The sequence below is a fragment of the Uloborus diversus genome, chromosome 6 (genome assembly GCF_026930045.1).
Source record: "Uloborus diversus isolate 005 chromosome 6, Udiv.v.3.1, whole genome shotgun sequence".
NCBI classification, from domain to species: Eukaryota; Metazoa; Arthropoda; class Arachnida; order Araneae; family Uloboridae; genus Uloborus; species Uloborus diversus.
In genome coordinates this window covers 170,562,458-170,586,014 of record NC_072736.1, presented here as the reverse complement: position 1 = coordinate 170,586,014, position 23,557 = coordinate 170,562,458, and the positions used below count along the sequence as shown (strand labels likewise).

The window sequence follows — 23,557 nt, the reverse complement described above, 5'->3', positions numbered from 1 at the left end:
ACCTAGCAAAACACTCTCGATCAACACTCCTTTGGAACTTTTTTTTTCCCCCAAATTGGTTCACTCGTTTAGGCGCTAAAGTGCCACAGATAGATACACAGAAGGATAACCCCTTCCTTTGTGTGTCGGGGGTTTAAAAAAAGTTTTTTAAAAAATTCTAGTACGGAATGTTTAAAACCTATTATCCTTTATAAAATTTGCCGCAATCGTTTTTTTTTTTACATTATTATGTAACACAATCAAGTTTCCCTTTGCATATAATTAAAAAAAAAAAACTTTTTTTTAAAATTTTAGCGGCATGGGATCCAGAATTGTTTGATTTGAACCAAGCTGCGCAGTGTGCTATTGGGCTGCATTACTTCGCTTGTACGTTTCCATTAACGACAATGGCCGGCATCAGCTACATAACTGACACAAAAGCCAACTCCGTTCGAGATTACCTCCCTCTTTGTTCCACGTACAAGAATTTGCTGCCCCTACTGGTAATTATCTTCTTGTTTAACCATCTATTGATTTCGACAAGATTGCTTCTATCTACTATTCAGAATAATTTGTTCTCATGTGGTATATGGGTCATTCTCCATAAAACGTAACTTTTGAACGCAAATATTTTTCAATTTCGAAACCTTTTGTTTTCTTATTTTTACTTTCTTCTATATCTAATATATAGAAGAAAGTATTAGATTCGTGCAAACTTTCGAATTTTGACGGATTCGAACGTTTTGAGGTGTGCTGAGTCCATTTCGACTATTTTTGGAAAATGTCTGTCTGTGTGTGTGTATGTGTGTGTGTGTGTGTGTATGTGTGTCACGTCTGTGTGTGACCAGTTTTTTGTGGCCTCTCTACAGCAAAAACTACCGCATGAAATCGAACGAAATTTGGTACACTTATGTGACCCTATGTGAACTTATGTCCATTGGTTTTTGGCGCGAATTCCTCCAAGGGGGGTGGAGCAATGGGACGTTTTTTGAGTTACGCGTGCTTGCTATTCCTCAGGAAGTAACTGGCGGAATCAAACAAAATTTGGTCCATATGTTGCCCCTAACAGGAGCAGGTGCTGATTCAATTTTGGTGTCAATAGCTCAAACGGGGGTTGAGTTATAGAACGTTTTTCGTCGTCAATTGTGACTGCTGTATCTCAAGAAATAACGAACGGAATCAAACAAAAATTTTTTGACAAGTAGCCCTTAGTGGGTATAAGAGCTGATTTTATTTTGGTGTCAACAGCTAAAAAGGGGGTAGCGCAATCGCCCGTTCTTTTTTTCCATTGTGAGTGCCCTATCTCAAGACGTAATGCTACGTTCTGGTTGAAATTTGGAATATATGTGAATCCATACGCAAACAGGCTTTGGTTCAATTTTGACTCCAATCGCTCCAAAAGGTGTTGATTTTTTTTTGCGAATAAAAATAGTTTTATTAATGCAACAATAAGAAAGATAAATCGTAATAGATTGTCGTCTGCGTATTTCTCGTGATTTTAATTGTATGGAAATGATCGGAAATATTATCTCAATGATTTAAAATTTTTAACTGTTGCCATCTTATGTTTGTTAATAAATAAAATATTTGTAATTAATTCAAGTAAGGCTTTTAGAGTAACTTTCAATTTTCGCTCTTTGTTTTGTTTTTACAATAATTCAGACATTGGGATGGTCGTCAAGTTTTTGCATGTGTAATTTTGTTTTTGTTAGGAATATTGCTTCCTCGTAAAGCATATGGAGGGATCAGAAAAAAGAAAAATATAGAAGAAAGTTTCGTGATGGCCACAGCATACTAGTTTTCATTCTTGCATGAAAGTGTTACCTACTAGAAGTAACCATAAACAATGACCCATCTAAGTTCCAATTATTTTACTCATAACTAAAAAAATTAAAAAATGCCTTGTTTGCGGAAATTAAAAAAAAAAGAAAAAAAATTTTAATATTTAAAAATCGAGGCCAATTTACCATCAAAGTATTAATTTTGTTAATTGTGCAAACAATCAGCTATTTCAATGATTAGTGGGAATATAATATTAAGCTCTCTTAATTAAAGTACGGCTTAATTAGTAGTTTCAAATGTATGTTAAAAAATAGTATTTATTAAATTTGAGGATATGCTGGCAATTTATAATTTTGGTAGAATGCCTATTATTGATGTATTTCCCCTCCATCTTTTATTTTCACCTCAGAAATAATGACATTGATAAGGTCTGTCACGGAGGTGAGATTCACGGAGGTGAGGATCTTTCCCTTAATATAGGCCTAATAGATACATTTTTCATGGAAAAATTATTTTTCTTCGTTGCTACAATCTGCACATGTTAAGCATATGAAAACATGTTCACTTCTTTTTTTACATTAATTTACATCCCTGAAATTCAAGTTCACGGAGATGAGAAGTCAGAATAACCACACTAAGTTTTTAAAGCAAAATCTATCTTCTTGTTTTTCGACAAAATTCTCACAAATTCAACTATGGCTGAAAATTAACAAAGAAGCTCCCTTGTATAATGGAAAATAAAATTTTATGTAATTTCTGCCACGTGTTAATGAGGAATGACATTTTGTGTTTAGGTAACGGAGGTGAGAATTTATTGTGTGACATGACTCCTTGTCCTACTAAAACGAACTAAAACGCAATATTAAAAAATTAAATATACTTAAACAATCAGTATTTGAGACACTTGTGAAGGGAATAATAAATCTTAATACATAAAAATCTTCTGTGCGGACGTTTGTCACCATAAGGCTTTTAAACGGCTGGACCGATTTTGATCAAATTTTTTGTATGCAATTAAGTTGTGGCTAGCATGGTTTTGAAGCGCGATGGATCGAATCGGAAACGCTTTTGTTAATTAATTAATTTAAACATTGGATGGTTATATCTCCCGAATGATTAATATTTACTTTAACTTTAATATGTTTCAGGTATGTTTTCTTGTTCAATTTTCCTCCAAGGCTCTCGGGGAGAGTAGCAAGTTATTGGGACCTTCCCTCTTGCTAAACAGAAAGGGCTTTGTGAACTTAGGGACCGGTCCTCCCCTTGCGAAAGTGTCGGTCCCTGGTTCACCTTTTTTCACTTTGATGTTCTTGCCTTTTGCATCTTCAATTTCTTTTATTTAGATTATTTATTCATGAACATATATATATATATATATATATATATATATATATATATATATATATATATATATATATATATATATATATATATATATATATATATATATATATATATATATATATATATATATATATATATATATATATATATATACATATCTTAATACATAAAAATCTTTTGTGCGGACGTTTGTCACCATGAGGTTTTAAACGGCTGGACCGATTTTGATCAAATTTTTTGTGTGTAATTAAGATGTGGCAAGCATGGTATCAAAGCGCGATGGATCGAATCCGAAACGTTTTTGTTAATTAATTAGTTAATTTAAACATTGGATGGTTATATCTCCCAAATGATTAATATTTATTTTAACCTATTGTTGAGCGAGAACTGAAATAAATATTTTACCCGTTGCCAAAGGACAATAAGAAAGCCAGCTCAATTATGTAATGAAATTATGTAATGAAATTTCCTACTGTGATATGTTAATTGAGAATAGATAAAACATAGAGAGAGAGAGAGAGTGAAGCCTTCATTTCTCTCTCTTAAAAGCAACGATTTTAGGTCCCGAGATATATTTTAAAGTAAAGTACTGGAAGGTTCACGCAAAACGTGTGTCCTGTCGTCGCAGTTGAACCACGTGACCGGATCGGTTATTTAGGTTTTCCTAACCAAATGATCAGAAAGTACCGTACCTAGCAACATTTGTTTCTCGGCTGAAATCCATCTGAGTTTTGGCACCAATGTCAAGAATACTTAATGGAATTATCTAACTAATCAGTACATTATTAAAGGAAAAGATGATGGAATTTAAAGACGAATGTTGCAGTGGGATTTCCCGTTTGTTCTAGATGGGTAGTTAGTTTTTTGCACTTAATATCTGAGGACGCTTTTTATCCTTTGAGTATGGCTGAAGGAACAAACCATCAAGTACGGGAGGAAAAATAGTTAATAAAACAACTGCCCAGTGGGCATTAGATAAATCAAATTGTAATAAATATACGCATTCTGACACCAAGCAGCTTAAAGCATTTTCTTTTTATTTATTTTTTTCAGCAAAACGGCTCAAACACTTGATAGCTTATTGAAATTTTTTAACTTTTCAATTTACAAAGTTTAAACAGAACAACGTCTGTCGAGTCCTCTAGTAAATAAGTATATGCTTTTAATTAAACAAGTTATTAAGCAACATAAACAGCCACACAAGGTGTGTGACATGCCACGAAGGTGAGAATTCACATGTTGTGGGCCAAAAATATACTAAAATAAAACTTATTATTAAAAAATTGTTGGCAGGTTTAAATAAATATATTTTTTATAGTTAAAAATCATTGTTAAATGAATTGTTCCATAAAGTTTTTACTGTAAAAGGCGTGTGACAGAAAAGTAACACTTTTTGAATATTGACGCATATATACCTATTCAAATGAGAAAATATATTTCGTGCACAAAATCTCGGAATATTTATTCTTCATCCGAAGTAGTTATCTTAATTTACGGTAGCAAACTGAGGCTGTTGTTAAGGTTTTGAATTTCGGAAGATTCATTAGGAAGATTGTTTCAAAAATAATGTTTCGCTATAAAATACTTTTGCCGGTAGAGTTACCGTAACGTGATCGTGGTGAGCTTTCAAAAAGCCTTAGTAACACAACGATTCCTAAACTAACATTAAAGGGAAAAACAACGCCAAATTAATAAATTTGTCGACAGAAGAGCATTAAAAGTTTCACTAAAATTATTTAAACTAACCAGTCAAATAAGATTTTTAAGAAGCCATTAAATTACACTAACAGTTCAATTTAAAAATAACAGAATTTTTTTAAAAGATACTAAACACTTTTCATAATGCACTCAAAAGGACAAAATAACTTTTAAATAACTAACTTAAGAATTCTTGCAGTTTTCGAAAAGTCCAAGAAAGTGACACCACAAACGAAGAAAAGTGCGGCTCAAGTCATGAAGAGAATTTCTTATCATTATCTAGCTTTCCATCATAACTGAGTGTTGGAACGTGCGTTGTTTTCTTACTGGGAAAGTTTGGTTTGAAATGCCTAGAACCGCACTTTTCTTCGTTTGTGGTGTCTATTTCTTGGAATTTTCGAAAACTACAGGAATTCTTAAATTGCCCTTTCTGACCCAGAAAAGTTATTTTGTCCTTTTGAGTGCATTATGAAAAGTGCTTAGTATTTTTTTTTTTTTAAATCTGTTATTTTATCCTTTTTAGTGTAAATGTATTTCAGAAATAGAAAAATTTAACCGCACGAAACTTCCCCTTATTTTTTCATATAAATGCTCGGTACTAAACGGGGAAAAACCTATATACGTGTCTAAAACTTTAAGCAGTTGGCACTAAAATTTAATCCTTGTTCCTCTCTAGCTTGCTAATTTCATGCTTGCTTCAGAGAAGCCTTGATTCAAAATTTATTATGATTGCTTTTAACGTTACTGTTGCAAGGCAACAAAATATGTAACAATGGGTTTTATATTTAAACATTTAATAGGGAAATTACATGAAATTTGCTGTTTTCCATCCTAACTAAAATAATAATTTTATTCTAGAATTTTAATTTTTCAGCGCTAAGTTGTACCTTAAGATTAAGCAAGTCATTTAGTTAAAATCCCGAAGTCTTTAAGTGATCTAGTTGCAGAAATATAAGCAAAACTAGGTCTCAGATTTCTCCGTTACAATGAGGCCAAGTATAATAAAAGTGCTTGATAATAAAACAAAAGTTCAATTTAAATATATTCGGCGTACTTAAAATTTTGCCTTCTACGACTACCAGTTGATTAGCTTCTATTTCGTCAATAGCTCTATTTTTGCGAGGAAAATGAGGGAAGTTGCAGCCTATTAAATGTTCATATTTTGGCTATTGGATATTGTTAATTGACCCTCAAAACTAAAAAATTCACCATCGCCGAATTTTAAAACACCGTGGTTGATTTCTAATGAATTTTTAAAAATCCACGCGCAAAAGTGCGCTTTTCTGAAACGTCACGAGCCTACGTCACAGGGCGCGAATGGGCAGCCTTCCGTCGAAGATCCCTTGTTTTCGCAAGGGACATTTTGAGCGCGCTGATATTTTTATTTTTTAGAAATTCAATAATCCTTTTGAACACACTATGGAGGCCGGATTCGTTAAAGCACAATCTAAATAATCTTCCTCAAGTAATATCAATGATGAATTTCGAATATTTCCGAGAGGATGAGAGGTTTAATGTTCCAGAAACGCGAGGAGTATTAGCGAGGAGATAAGCCTTTTACGTTTCGTCTTCGAAGTCGAATGCACGTTCTTCGGTTTCTCCCATGACATGGGAACCGGTTCGCCAGCGTTTCTCTCCTATCGAAGATCGCATGACGTCACTTCCTATGCCATTTGACGTCACAGGGGCTTGAACTTTAAAAATTAATTTTAAAAAAAACTACTTATCGTATCGCAAAAATTTTTTCACCTATGATGTTCATACATGTTACTCTATCATATAAAAATAAAATTGAAAAATCAAAAACTTCCCTATTTGACGCATCATTTTTGACTTCAAATTTTTCGGGATATCTCACACTTGTAGTCAAATTCTTACCATTCACACCGTCACTTCCGTCCCATTACTTCCGAGATTTTACTACCAATGAAAGTAGAAATTTTGCTTTCATCGGGCCAAAATTAACATTATTTAATTTTAAAAACGTTTGTTTTGCATATTCAATTTAATGTATTCGGCACGTTCGGAGCTCGTGTTTAGAAATACTATGTCAAAAAACGTTGTAGTTACATATTTTGACGCAGTTTCAGTCAAAATAAATAATTAAGTAACATTGTTTAAAGTTTTATGATTTAAAAAAAAATTAAATATTTTTTAAATTTTAATAAAAATTTGAAAAGTTCAAAAAATGTTATAAAATGTTTTTTTTTACTTATTAGAACAAAAGTAACGCCGCCTGATTTGTCTAGTGATCAGAGAAGTCTGAACTGCGATGGGGTGGTCCCGGGTTCGAATCCCGTCTCGGGCATGGATGTACTTTCTTTCTCCTGTCCTTGTCCTTTCTTTGTGTGAATGTGTTGTTATGCTGTGAATGGTTGCCTGTCCTATAAACGGGTCCTTATGACATATGTGTACTGTAGAAGTCGGACTTCACACCAAATTACGGGACAGTTGGAAAAGTGAGGCAGCGCACCCCAAACTGCCAGCCTAGTTAGCACACAACAAAACACAACAAAAATACCACACAAGTAACTTATCGACTCTCATCTAGGACATACACCAAATATTTTCAGTATGTGTTGGAAATAAAAATTTACCGAGCTCAAGTAAGCCTTTTTTGTAGGATTTTCGGCAAGTTTGCTACATTTATGTTGTACTAGTGGCACTCGCACGGCTTTGCCAGTAGTAGAATATTAAAAGGTCTTTTGGTTCGCCTGTATATTTACAAATAATGTATGGTGAATTTTTTCGCCAATTGGCTTGCCCATGTTGCGGTCCCACGATGTGATAACTTGGTAATTTACTCGTCCATCTTATGATAATTTTGCTCGGGAAAATGTTCTTAAAATTGGAATAGAAAAAGAACAAAATCGAATTTTCGAAAAATCGCTTCGAGGTGCACACCCTCATGCTACAAACTAATTTTGTGCCAAATTTCATGAAAATCGGCTGAACGGTCTAGGCGCTATGCGCGTCACAGAGATCCGGACAGAGACTTTCAGCTTTATTATTTTAGTAAAGATAAAAATAAAGAAAAACTGTCCATAACGAATTGAGTATTGTCATTATAATAATTATTATTTTATTACATTCCCTATCTAAAAGAATGTAAACAAAGTCTGTAAAGTTTCATAAAAGTTGGATAGGAATATTTTGAGTTATCATTTTCGAAGTGAGGAAATTCGACACAAAACCTCATTTCGAGAAAAATGCATTTGAAGTTTAAGTTTTAATTTTTTGACTATAGATTATGCACATACACAGGCTCTTTGCTTCTAATGAACGTAGGGCCGAAAATTCAACAGCTTTGCAATGCTAAAGAAGTGATTGATAAAATAAATTTACGAAATGAATTTGTAAAACTTTGTTAAAAATAGTCATTTCAACTTGTTCGTGTACCTTAAATTCCTTAGAGCTGCTCGGTTATAAGGAAATACAGTAGGCGCCGCTTAATGTGATCACGGTTAATGTTATCATTCGGTTAATGTTATCATTCGCTTAATGTTATCAGAATCACGAAGTCCCGGAACACTTGTATGTTAACACACGTTAAAAAAGTCGGATATTGCAATCAGCGTCTTCGTTTATTGTTATCACTTTTTCATTAACTTTCAATTTTTTTTCCCCGTTTTTGTTCCTCAATTAACAGAAATACCATAGGCAAACCCTGACGAGACTAACTTTCTGTGTAGCATTTTGTGGTTTTCAATAGCAGTTCAAAATTTTTCTAGGAATGAAGCTACAGAAAGTTCGCCCCCCCAGTGACCACAGACTCCCCCTAAGAAAACTTTCTTTTGCACCTAAAAAAATCAGTCGCTGGACATGTTGCAGGCATTGATGTAGGACCTCCATTGTTGCCATTACTTTGTAAACTATTAAAGAATTATGTCGAGATTGAAAACAAAGCGAAGATAAATTAAAATTTAATCAACATGCAAAACCATGCTGGAGAAGATAGAAAAGCTGAATGTGCTTTGAAACTAGTTTACGAATGTCAGGGAAAACGGTCATATTTTACTTCATCTATTACTATGTGAATAAAAATTGCAGAGTTTAGCTTTAACTTTTTATAATTCAGATATCTCCATTCTGTTAATATAATAATTTATAGTTTAAAACTGCGTTCATTTGAGTCATTGTGATTTTAATTTGAGGATGCCAAAATGAATGCACCTTAATTGGAAAAAAAAAAACATTATTTTGTGTCTCCTGGATTCTTTTCGGTTATTGTTATCAGTCGGTTATTGTTATCAAACTGTATTTGTCCCAAAGTGATCACATTAAGCAGTACTGTATAGTGTTTCATATTGATACATTCAATTAATAACAAATCAAGCCCCAAACAGAAAAGTATGTAAACTATAAACGAAAGACAAAGTGAACATCTGTTTCTGTAATCTTTCCTTTTCATTAATTATTCAGTACGCATTCCCTAAATTTTCATGTCCTATCAGTAGAGTTTTATCATTTGAATAGCAGACTAAAATAGCGAAATCTCTATAAAGAGGGTCATGATATCCAAATGTTTTCTATCCTTTTTCAGTAAGTATTCAGTACATATTCCCTCTATTTTCATGTCCTATCTTAGTGGAGTGTTATCATTTGCATAGCAGACTAAAACAGTGAAATCTCTCTAAAGAGGGTCATGATATCCAAATGTTTTCTCTCCTTTTTCAGTAAGTATTCAGTACATATTCCCTACATTTTCATGTCCTATCTCAGTGGAGTGTTATCATTTGCATAGCAGACTAAAACAGTGAAATCTCTCTAAAGAGGGTCATGATATTCAAATGTTTTCTTTCCTTTTTCAGTAAGTATTCAGTACATATTCCCTACATTTTCATGTCCTATCTCAGTAGAGTTTTTCCATTTGCATAGTAGACTAAAATAGCGAAATCTCTCTAAAGAGGGTCATGATATCCAAATGTTTTCTCTCCTTTTTCAGTAAGTATTCAGTGCATATTCCCTACATATTTATGCCCTATTGCAATGCAGTAGACATCCAATGAGTTTTTGGCGTGATAATAAACCAATGGTTCTGTTATTTGTTAACTAAGGCGTCGGCTGGTTTTTGTTGTTTGAAAGTGAATCTTGAATCTGAATTCTCAACAGATGAGACAAGGGTTTTTTTTCTCTTAAATCAAGTGTGTGTATGAGTAAATCTTTATTTGTATATCGTTCACTCAAACACTATACTTATTATTAAACATACAAGTCTACGGGGATAAAAAATTATGAATACCCCCTAAAAACAAACTTTTTCTTACAAAAACTAAATAAGTAAACAAATAGAGAATCATACTCAAAAAATATGTTTTTCAAAATGCATTGCAGAAAAGATTACATTTTAGCTACTTACCTTTTAAATTAGTATAATCAAAATAATTTACTTTTAACGTAATTTACTTCTAACTTTTTAAAAAAAAATCAATCTTCCATTAGGAACCTCACACAATTTTGATTGGTAGTAAGTTTGAGATTAACAATTGAAGCAGAATGACATTATCCGGGGAGGGAGGGGGTGACCGTAGGACGGGAACAAGACTTGAAATCTATTCGATAGAATTTCCCTAGAGATACTTTTTAGTGATATCAGATTTCGTCTGGATAAAATCTCTTGTAAATAACTTTTTTCATATCCTAACACATGCAATCAGTTTTAAACTCCCTTTCTTCCAAGTTTAAAGAAATTTCATAAAGGGTAATCATAAATAAATGCATAATAGCTTCTTTGAAAGTTCAATGACCGATAAAAAGGCTGACTGCGGCAAGTTTAAGATTGGAAACTTCAATTTACGTAAGGATATTTTGTACACAGTGCATTTATTTTTTATTTTTATTTATTTATTTTTTCAATTTGTTTATTTACTTTTTGTATGAAATTTATTTATTTATTTATTTATTTATTTATTTTTTTAAATCTAAGAAAGATTTGTTTTATTCTTAAAATTGTACATCTGAAAGTTTGAAATTAGGGGTTGTTAACAAATGATGTCACGCGTTGAGGGGGAGGGGTGTTTGTGAAATTGTGATTGGTGGTGACAAAGGGTTGGGAGGAGGTAAGTAGAAGTAGGACGTCACTCATTTTTTTAAAACAAAAAGTGCATAAAAAATGATGGGACGTATGACAAATGGAGGGAAGAGGGGTTAAAGCAAAGAGTGACACTTTGTAACAAAGAGGAGGAGGGGACAAAAATGTTGAAAAAAGATGTGACATCAGTTTGGACAGTCTGTTAAAGCATATTTTTCACAATCTCAAATTCTGTTTCGATTTTCTATTTATTTACTTTTTTGCAGATATTAACTGAAATTTAAAAGTACGTAGTATTTCAATAAAAGTTTAGACGCTTTTTCAAAAATAATAATAATAATAATAATAATAATTTTCGTAATTTTTTGGCCCATTCACGTTAAATTAATTGGATCCAGTCTCCGTCCGCCCATGCGATAGTCAAGCCCTCATAATACGAAAAGATTTTTTATTTCACGTTATATTGCAATTAATTACAGTTTTAGTTTTATTTTCGTTCCTAATTTATATTTTTCATTAAAATATACTTTTAATATTTACATAACAAATTATTTTAGCAATAAGATCTGTATAATGGTAATCAACAACGCTTCAGCTTACGAAATTAGCAGATTACTGCATGCACGTGTTTCGGAGTTACAGGGAACCTCTTTTGCAATGTAAAATACTAACCTTTTGTATGTAAAGACATCCATTAAAAGCCATGGCTTTCACCGGATTTCTTTAGGGGGATGTCTAAAGAGGTTTTCTCTTCCTCCGAAACACGTGTATGCAGTAGGGGAGACTGGGGGTACTTGATCCCTGGGGATACATGATCCCACAGCCAAAAATGTACCAAAACCATTAAGTAGAGGTTTGAAACCTGACAATTATATTAGAGTTATACTTGTACATAAAAAGGAGCAAAATTTTGTTTTTTTCAGCCATTTTGTTTTAACTCAAGAAATGATTGTCTGAATGTGTCAAGGTCATTTTTTTTTTTTGGAAAGCATTCTGAAGTTTACATTATCCGTTACATACAACTTAAAAAATATACCGAAGCGTAATGTTAAAGTATAGACGGTCTTTAATAATTGAGACATATTTTTAGTAAACTGCCACTGATTGTTAATAATAGAACAAGTATGTTTGCAAAAATCGCCTATTAGGGATACTTGATTTCTTTGTTTAGAGGAATACGTGATTCCAGGGATCAAGTATCCCTATGATAATATAAACACAATGAAAACAATATAATTGTTGTTTACTTAGTTGACATTAACTTTAAACATTCAAAACCATGTTAACATAATAAAATTTATCATAGTATAAGTGGTAGATTTAAACAATCACTACAGTAAATATGCTAAACAATTGAAAAATCCGTTCGCATTTGTAACCCACATAACACCTCAAAAATCTAAATATAAACTAACGCTGATGATGAATTATGTTCTGGTCAGCCAAATGAGCTTGAACAAGTTGAAGTAGATGTCAAATCTTTGTTTGAAAGAAACAAAATGATTTAGCTATAGTTAGATTTATTACAAAAAAAGGTAAGTTGCCCATTATGCAGACCCAATAGCGGATAGAATGCAAAGTTGGATTTCTAGAGTTTGAAATAAGTTTTCTAAAGTGAAAAGGTAATGTGCTTAATCAATCTATTTTTAATGAAAATTTGACAAAATGTGTTAAGCTGCACTCCAGTTGAGTTGAGCAGAAATTTAAGAACTGCAACAAAGAACAAACGAATTGTTTGCATTTGACTTTTCAGGTTTTGAAAACATATGCTAGGCTTTCTTTCCTTTTTGTTAGTACGCTTATACTTTCATTTTTTTCCCTCTTTTTAAAAATTAATCCAATTGATAAAACTCTTAATTTTACTATTGTAAGACAAGAAGCGAATAAGTTGATTTTTGTGCTTGTCATCCAATTTTTTTTTTTTTTTTTTTTTTTTGAGCAATCACGATTGCTTATTGCTTTCATTTGACTGTTTTTGGCGTGCTATCATTTTATTTTCCCACCGCCACCCTCCGCACCATCACTGTTGACCGGCTCCTCACGATGCTGCTCCTATAGCGAAAGCCGTCTCCAGGTTGCATCCATATCCTACACACACGCGCACACATACACAACTACACACACACACGCGCACAAACACACACACACACAAACACACACACACACACACACAAACACACACACACAAACACACACACACACAAACATACACACACACACAAACACATACACATACACACACCACAACATACACATACACACACACACACAAACATACACACACACACAAACACATACACATTCATGCCTGCACACAGACACAAACACATAAGCCTACACACACATACTCATACCCCCCCCCCACACACACATTCATACACACAACTACCCACACACTTATACCTGCACACAGACACAAACACATATGCCTACACACACATACACATACCCCCCCACGCACACACATTCATACACACAACTACCTACACACTTATGCCAGCGCACAGACACAAATACACATGCCTACATACACATACCCCTACACACAAACATACATACCCCCCCCCACACACAAACACACACGCCTACATACACACACTCGTGATTGCGAAAAACATAATTTGAATTCAAGATGTCAAAATTCAAATTAATATTTCTTTTTTTAATTTCTGGTAATTTTAGCTTTATTACGCTACTTAAAAAAAAAATTGTTGGTTTTATTTATAGAATATATTGTTCACAACTGTATTGAATAATAAGTAACTGATCAAAAGCATCATAAGTTCATTAAAGATGTGTACATTATTTTACAAATTTCCTAGTGGAATTTAAAACAATGTTGATTTTGTGTTCACATTATTATCATTTAAGTAAGAAAATTAGAAATATTGTGATTTCTTAGAAACATTGTACAGAAAACTAAAATTCCTATGTAAATTTCTGATCTATTGAAAAATCCATGTATTTTCTCATTAGGATCAAGTATCCCCCATGAAGGGATCATGTACCCCTTGATATGGGGATACATGATCCCTTTATAAAATTATTGAAAAAAATTATTCAACCAAAACTATCTGTTTAATTTCAACTAAAAAAATGCTGCCAGATAGAGGGAAAAATTACCTTTGTTCACGTACTTTAAAAAAAAAAAAAACGAGCTGATGTGTGCATCACATGACTTCCTTTTACTCCAATTTAATGTCATTTTCTCATTATTAGCAGTTTTAATATGATTCAATAGTTTACTTTCTAAATATCACCACAGTGGCCAAACTGAAACCAGATTTAAAGAAAAAAAAATCGCCAAATTCGTCGCCAAGTTGGCGACAAAAGGCGACCAAAAAGACTGACGATATATCGCCAAGTGTCCGCCAAATTATAACACGACTTGAGTTTACATCGAAATTAACAATGATTTCCCCCCAAAAAGGGAAAAAAGACCCCCTTTGGAGCATTCGAATGCAACCAAAAAAGAAGATGCACAACTAGACCCCACTAGGAGTCTACGTACCAAATTTCAACTTTCTAGGACATACCGTTCTTGAGTTATGCGACATACATACACACATACGCACATACATACGTACATACAGACGTCACGAGATAACTCGTTGTAATTAACTCGGGGATCATCAAAATGGATATTTCGGGTGTCTGTACGTTCCTAGGCACATATCCACGTGTGGTCGGGTTAAAAAAAAAAAAACTCAACATTCATTTGGGGGTGAGCAAAATGGAAATTAAGGCCGTTTTTTGGATGAAAATTTTTTCGCGAATACAATACTTCCTTTTTTGTAAAAGGAAGTAAAAACTAATAATTTGCAGAAGAGAAAAAAATTTAAAATGGTGATCAAGTATCCCCACTCTCCCCTAATCTGCTAATTTTGTGCGTTAGAACGTTTTTGATTGCCATTTACTTCTCTGCACAAAGATATTTATTTATTTCTTAGTTTCTGGTAATTTTAAAACTTAAAACGATGTTGACGATAAATGTGTTGAATTTTTGAAATAATAGTTTACTTTAAACGAGGGAAATATTCATTTGACTTTGTACAATGTTGTTACAGATGAGCATACCAGTGAGGTTTCAGAGATTCGACGTTATGAACGAAAACTTCATCCTTCGAAACTTTTACCAGCTAATGCGACATCTTTTACCTCTGAAACTGACTAAAAGAGTAAGTAGACATTCCTTTTCCAAACTCTATCGATGTTGCTGTTTATTTATTTAAAGTATACTAAGTGAAAAGCATAGAGATTGAAGCATGGGAACTTCAAGAAAACGAATTTCTGAGCGATATTTGCTTTGGAATAAGTATATAATCGGTTTCTGTAGTGACTTCTTATTTGCACAAGAATTTCTATTTTGCAGAGAGAAAAAAGGTCAATTTGTTTTTTCATATGAGATTGCTTCTAAAAGTTTAGGGTTGGGTGATATTTCTTTTTAGACTTTGATCTTCTAAGAGAAATTTGTCAACAGGTTTGTTTTTCTCACTATATAAAGAACGTGCATTTGTGTAATATTAAACATGCTCAAATAGCTACAAGAACGGGGTCGTTTCCGAAATTTAAAAAGTAATTTTTTTTTCTGAAAGAGCATGCTCAAAAACATAGGATCTGACCATTTTTTTTTTAAATAATTTGACAAAGTTTATTATTTTTTAACAATTATTTTAATCGGTGCGCAGATACAATTTCATTTTTTACGCTTCTGCCGATGACATCACAAGTGATGAAATGCCATTCACTGACGCTATTAGCGCAGAGCGCAATATTTAATTCGCTTCTTTACTCATATGTAGTGGCAACGATATGGTTGATGTAGAGGTGCGACATCGATGGCAAAACATTGATGTTTTAAAACATCGATGGTATTGATACATCGACCAAAAAACATCGATGTTTTAAAACATCGATCTTTTTATCAATGTATAACATACATTTTTGAATATACAACACTAATTTAAGCAATACAAAAGAATACGTATCCGACGAATATATTGAAAACACTGAACCTCAAATCATGAATATAATTTACTAAGAATAATTTCGCAACATCTTGGTATTATAGTAGGGCAAAAATTGATAATAAGACAAGCACCGATTAATACAACTAGTTATAGTAATAAGGAAATATTTTCAAACTGAATGAAACTAAAAGTAAATTTACATCAAAAAAGAATCTAAGAAAAATGTATCATAGCACTTACCGTCAGTTGAATGATGAGAAAAAGTTGTTCTAATTATTTTAACCCATTCTTTGCCCCGGCCGATACAGGATCGGCAGCGCAGTTTGTGTTAAAACTGCCCCGGCCGATTCAAGCTCGCCGCAAGAAAATGGTTCCTAACTGCCTTCGACGATCCTGTGTCGTCACGGCGTTTCTAGCAGTTTTTGCTTCGGCCGAATATGTGTCGGCGATCCTTCCAGGGGCAGAACCCTGTTATTGCGCTTCTCTGTTGGGTTCTGGTGCTTTTAGGGGAGCGGTAATCAAGCTCTTTTCCTTAGACAAAAGGGATGTAACTTACAGTATTTCGCGAAATTTGTTGTAAATTATTTTATTTTACTAAGATATTACGTATAGTCGTATTATACGTATTTACGTATTACGTAATACGTATTTACGTAATTACGTAATACGTATTTACGTAATTACGTATATTACGTATAGTCGTACCTTTCAAGTACTCCTGGATAGGACACGTATAATGCTTCAAATAATCAGGCATTATATCTTTATCTTTTCGTGGAAGCTTTGTTTCTTAGCATTCTGGCATTCGAACTCCTGATGAACAAGTGTGAAAATATTTCCTTACACATTTACCAATATTTCTATGCCTGAATAAAGCAAAGAAGCAGAAATATTTTTTTCTTGTTATCAAAAATCCAACTTCTTACCCAAGCAACCTTCATTAAATTGTTCATAATCCTCAAATTTTATAATTTATTTTACACACTATTATTTTTTTAATTATCTTACACATCTTAATTTTGTACGAGTATGTTTTTTTTTTTTATAATGTGTTTACAACGCTTTTTAGTTATTTGTATACTATTATTATTTTTTAATATTTATTCATTTTTAAATCATGATATTTTCAAACTTAAATTATAACGTTTTATATTCGCGGCACCCTTTGATGGATTTTTAGTGATACAGTTTTGAATATTTTTAATTTCACAAACAAAAATTATGACGACCGCATTGACTATACGTAATAGATGCAAAACATAAAATATATACTGCAGGTACAAATGAAATGATAATATCTTGAGTTCTTTTCGCTCTACTCATACAAACTCCCTTTCTTTTTCAGATTTTATTTATTGTTTTAAAATAGTTCCAATGTTTTAATTAAACCTTTTTTATGAGATTTTAAGAATATAAACAAAATATTTGTTTTCTTTTCAATAATTAAATTGCCTTAATTAGTAAATAATCCTATGAAACTAACTAAAATTTATCCAAATATGTTTTAAAAAAAGAAAAACAATCCGACTCGATTTCAAGCAAAATTTTCTTTTTTTTTCTTCTGAAGACATGTTCTCAAATACAAGCAGTAAAGCTTGCCTTAAAATTCCTTTCTGATTCAAACTGTTTTGTTGTACGAAAATAATGCGGAAGGGTTGACCACAAGACACCAAGGGGGGCACCTCTTTAGGGAATCCGCCCTGGCCGATTCCTCTCTCAGCATTGTTGTTGTTGTCTCAGCTTTTAGTTGCATGCACAAAGGTATCCTTTAGGGAAATAGGGGATTAGTCAAAAGGCACCGAAGAATACTTTTTATCCTCTTAGAAAATCATTCCCACAGTTATTAAAGCGTTTTGTCCATTCAACAGGTCCAACTCACAGATTGGATCGATCAGTCAATTGTTTGAAGAATGCTTTGTTGAGCCATTTTGAAAGATAGATCATCTTACATTTAACAGTTCTTAAGATTTCTTAAGTGTATAAAAAGAAAAAAAAAATGATATACTGAGATAAAAGCAAATAATAATAATTGAATAAAATAATTAGTGTTATAAAAATAATTGCTTTTTGTCCTATCCTCTATTGTTTATTTTCCCGTTATGTACTGTGTAAATTTAAGGAATATTTCAGCACAAATTAGCAACCTTGTATTTTATTGCACTATTTAATTCGGGGCCAAAAAACTAATAAAGCGAAGCGATTTTCGAATGCAAGCTGAACAGCAAAAACAACATTAAAATCCCGATAGCAAAATGGGGAAAAAGTTGCTATTAAAATGTAGCAAAAAGCAACTCCGTTCGTTATCTGCGGCATGCGCGTTAAGGGGTTTCGGGCTGATCATGGAATGGGTTAAAAATACAAAATTAGCTCTAACAATTATTTTTAAGAGCAAAAAATATGTGTTGTACGGTTAGTTAATAATTAAACACAAATTGTAAGTAATAGAGGGACGACTTGTTGGGGGAAGTCGATAAGTAATCCCGAATATTGGTGTTGACAGTTAAAGAAAAAGAAGTTTGTTTGCGTTGTACCTCAGAAGTGCATTTCTCTTTTCGCAGACTATCCCACCAGTAGGAGAAGCATCTCTTTCCGATGGAACAGAAATTGCCATCACTATCAAAAACTTTAAAGCAACTTTTACCAACTCTCTCTTACCAGTTATAATTTTCACCTTAGTAACTTATAGGACATCCCTTTAGTTTAAGAACTGGGGCCTTGAAATAGACTGCAAGTTCTGGTACCAGACTACCAGTGTTAGGTTCTTCCAATAGGGAAGTTTTTCGATTTTTCAATTATATTTTTATATGATAGAGTAACATGTATGAACATCATAGCTGAAAAAAATTTTGCGATACGATAAGTAGTTTTTTTAAATTAATTTTTAAAGTTCAAGCGCTTATGACGTCAAATGGCATAGGAAGTGACGTCATGCGCTCTTCCGATAGGGGAGAAGCCGAAGGTCACGCATTCGACTTCGAAGACGAAACGTAAAAGACTTATCTCCTCGCATTTAACTCCTCGCGTTTCTGGAACATTAAACCTCTCATCCTCTCGGAAATATTCGAATATCATCATTGATGTTACATGAGGAAGATTATTTAGATTGTGCTTTAACGAATCCGGTCTCCATAGTGTGTTCAATAGGATTATTGAATTTCTAAAAAATAAAAATATCAGAGCGCTCAAAATGTCCCTAGCGAAAACAAGGGATCTTTGGCGGAAGGCTGCCCATTCGCGCCCTGTGACGTTTCAGAAGAGCGCACTTTTGAGCGTGGATTTTTAAAAATTCATTAAAAATCAACCACGGTGTTTTAAAATTCGGCGATGGTGAATTTTTTAGTTTTGAGGGTCAATTAACAATATCCAATAGCCAAAATATGAACATTTAATAGGTTGCAACTTCCCTATTGCTTTGACCTTTTCCTCACTCTCTAGTTAATCTTTTACTATCTTGTAGTGATCATCCCAAAAATCAACCTCTACACAGAAAAATTGATCTTATAAAATGGGTGCAAAAAACTGATTTTTTTTTTTGGCAACTCCATAAGTAAACTTAATTACCTAGCGAGAAAATTGGAGCAAATTTTACGATCATTTTCAATTAAAATGCAAACACATCAACATCGAAAAAACATCGATACCAAAACATCGATGGTCCAAAAACATTGAAAGAAAAACATCGATGTTTCCAAAACATCGACATCGATGTCGCACCCCTAAGTTGATAGCAAGCGTAGAGCAATATTTAATTCGCTTCTGAATTATAATAACGTGGAAACGCGTTAGACAAATGCGCCAAAGTACATCTTTGTGACGTCATAAAGACGACGCCTTGTTTAAAAAGTCTGACATTTTAAAAAAATAATTAAAAATTAAATGTTGGGAAAATGAAAATATTTTCTGGGTCCATGTTTTTTTTTTTTTTCTCTCTCTCTCTCTCTCTCATTCTATCAACTTCAGTGACTAAAAGTTGTACTTTTGACCGAAGGAAAGAACCCCATTGTAAATTGCAAAAATTGTATTTGCAACACTTACTGCTATTTGTGCATTTTTAACGGTGTTATTAGGTTTACTGAAATTCATTATTTCTTTGTGCTGTTTAACATTGTTATTATGTGTATTGCAATTCATATTTCTATTTGCGCATGTTAGACGCTGATTATTACTATTTTTCCTTGTTGAACGCTGCTATTATGTTTGTTGCAATTCTTATGGTTGTTTATTCATTTTTAACGTTGTTCTTACGTTTGTTCTATTCTTACTAATTGTGCTTGTTGCAATTCTTATTGGTAACTGTGCGCGTTTAACGCATGTTACTATGCTTGTTGCAATTCTTATTGTTATTTATACATGTTCAAAATTATTATAATGTTGCCATTTGAATTGCTCTTTGAGCATGTTTAGCGTTCTTTATTGCTATTTGTGCTTGTTAAAAGTTGTTATTATGTTTGTCACAATGAGGTGGTTTCCTTCAGTCAAAAGTACTAGTTTTAGTCATTGAAATGGATAGAATGAGCAAAAAAAATAACATGGAATCAGAAAATACTTTCCTTTTCGCAACAGTTTTTTTTTTAAGTAATTTTTTAAAATGTTCGAGTTTTCAAACAAGGCGTGGTCATGATGACGTCACAAATGGTGCACTTTGCCGCATCTTTCTACTACGTTTCCACGTTATTATAATCAAGCAGTGAATTAAAATTGCGCTCTACGTATGCTATTAATCATATCGTTGCTAGGTATAACTTTGATATGCCCCCCCCCCCCAAAAAAAAAAAATTACGCGCCAAATCTGGCACTTCCTACGGACTTCTTAGGGTTGCTGTTTCTTATTTTTGTGTTGCCAATTTAGGTTTTTTCAGCTTTTAGGTTTTTGCTGTTGCCAAATTTAGTATTTTCTTGTATTTTGTACTATGAGTGAGAAAAAAAAGTCGCCAAATTTCCAATTTTGGGGGGTATATCAAAGTAGTTCCCATTACCAATACACGTGAGTAAAGATGCGAATTAAATATTTTGCTCTGTGAATAGCAACACCTGAATGGCATTTCATCATTTGTGATGTCATCGGCAGAAGCGTAAGCAATGAAAGATTAAGTAATTTTTTTTAAATTATTAAACTTGTAACAAATGATTTAAAACATGGTCAGATCCTATGTTTTTGAGCATGCTCTTTCAGAAAAAATTGCTTTGAAAATTTTGGAAGCGACCCCATTCCTGTTGCTATTTGCGCACGCTGGAAAAATTTTACTACACACCTCAAGAGTGAAATTGCAACACCAAGAAAGAATGTGCATAGCGTCATGAAAATTGCAGTATCATATCATGTCCCGATCCAGGGTCTCCCGTACCTATCACTTTTTGTGGTTTCACCCGTTGGATGGGAAGAGAGCAGTGTATTTTTTTTTTTTTTTTAATGCAGAGCAGAAGCCGAGCAATTCTTGGTCCAGCACTCCTAGAGATATTCGATTCACTTCAAGAACTTAGTGACCACGACATATTTTACGCTCCCCAGTCACCATTAATGAACACGGAGGATCTTAGATCGGCTGGCATCGAACCCGGGACCCTTCGGTTACGAGTCCGGAACCTTACCACTCAGGTCAACAAGGCCCTGCAAATTTCAGTAGAGATAGTGGTGAAGTGGATATGCAAGGGACTGAAAACCAGACATAAATGATTAAAAATTTACCAATTTTTTCATTATCTAATGTGATCACCTCGGAGAGCCATAAAGGCCTCAATACGCTGAGGCATGCTATCAGTGAGCTCATTGATGGCTTCGTGAGGTAACCTTAGCTAAGAAACTTCCACTGCTGTGAGAAGATCATCAATAGTTTGTGCATGGCCCCACTAGATGGGGCGCTGACGCTTAACAGGCCTTGACAGTTGATGACTTTTCTATGTTAATGAGTCTAAGGACCCTTAACCTTCAAAATTTTCGACTTTCCGGAAAAAATATATGTTATGCATATTTTCATTCTGAAAAATTTGATACCTTATTTATTACCATGCACAAAAAACTTTTCAAGTTATAGTAAAAATGCGTAACCTCTCCCCGTAGAGATTTATGTTAACAACTGCTGTTTAAGCGTCTTTTTCTCAGGTGCAGTTTTCGTCGGTTACCTCGTTTTGCGCGCATGATATTTCAGAAAGTTTGTCATATATTTCCGTAAAACTTTTAATGTATGTTTATCTAGTTTATATTTATGACCTGAACCTAAATTTATTTATTTATTTTTAAATTATTTATTTATTTTTTTTAAATTTTACAAGTAAATATCAAAAATTTCCAAAATTTTGGGCAAACATATCTTTTTTTTTTTAAATATTAACTTTCATTTTTAGTTACAATTTAGGTTCAGATCATAAAAATATACCAGACAAACATGCATGAAAACTTTGACGGATATATAATTGACTTTTTGAGATATCATGCGCGCAAAACGAGAAAACCGAAGAAACCGGCACCTGAGAAATAGAGGCGTAAACAGCTGCTGTTAACATAAATCTCTACAGGGAAAGTTTACGCATTTGTACGATAACTAGAAAAGTTTTTTGCATATGGTAATAAATAAGGTATCAAATTGTTCAGAATTAAATTATGCATAACATATATTTTTTCCAGAAAATCGAAAATTTTGAAGGTTAAAGGTCCTTAGACCCCTTAAGGTTAGTCAGTACCCTAAATACTTTCAAAAATTCGATTTTTTTTTTATTTTTATATATTTTGAAACTCCATTTCAATACCTTTTTAATGATACAAATTTTTTGATCGTGCTCATATTAGAAGTAAGTAAAAATAAGCTTTAAAAAAAATGTAAACCTATTTTGATGAGGTATGATTTTCCCCATTCAAATTGCAATATCTCGAAATGGTATTTTTGAAACTAAAAGTTCCTTTTCCTCAGAAACTAAATTGTGTTAAGCTTTGAAATTGTTGCCACCAATTCCATACATCTAATTGCCTATATTGAAGTAAAATTTTTCTCATATTGGAAAAATATTTTTCTATAGAGCTGATTTCGTGTTGCAAAATCGCATTTTTTGAAAAAAATAGTGACTTACACATTAGAATTTTTTGCAAAAAAACTAAGCTTTATTTCTCTAACATTTTACTTCAGTATAGAGAAAAGAGTTTACTCAAGGTACAGAAAAAATTTCATAATTGTATCTCTAATAGATTTTCAGAAAAAGGTACATGAACCTGTGCAAATTAACATTGACGGAATACTGGGTACTGACTCCCCTTAAACCGAGGCAGCTCATGCATCCACCAATCAATGTCAACGTTTCAAAGTTTGCTTATTTTTGATTGGACGTCGCCCATTTTGACCGCAAGAGGCGCTGATAGGAACTCCTGCATCCACCAACCAATGGTAACAGGGGTTCCCTGCAGCGCCCTCTTTGTTGCCATGAATTTCAGCGATTGTCACGGCCTATAAGAATTAAGTGGGGCTATGGTTTGTAATAGTAGCCCTTGGTTCATATCACGTCCAATGAGATCCTACAGGTGCTCGACGGAGTTCAGATCTGGTAAGCGTGACAGCAAGGAATGGATGTTAAGTTTGGTCAGGATATTACTAGCTTTTCATATAAACGGAGGGAGGGGGGCTTCTAAAACTGTGACAGTTTTTGATATGGAGACGTTAAGGGTAACAAGAAGTGTGACACCACGCTTTATAAGAATGTTAATGAAAAATAGTGTGACATGTGACAAAGAGGGAGAGGTTACTTTAAAGTGTGACATTTTGTGACA

The 23,557-nt window shown here is 33.3% G+C and overlaps 1 protein-coding gene across 1 annotated transcript in view; it reads left to right on the top strand.

Moving 5' to 3' along the window:
- The window catches only part of LOC129224600 (alpha-tocopherol transfer protein-like), a 55,162-nt gene that overhangs the window by 19,970 nt on the left and 11,635 nt on the right, over nt 1–23,557 (top strand). The window contains exons 3-4 of the mRNA XM_054859085.1: nt 295–482; nt 14,902–15,012. Of these exons, the coding sequence (XP_054715060.1) occupies nt 295–482; nt 14,902–15,012 (299 nt within the window). The remainder of the gene's footprint in view (nt 1–294; nt 483–14,901; nt 15,013–23,557) is intronic.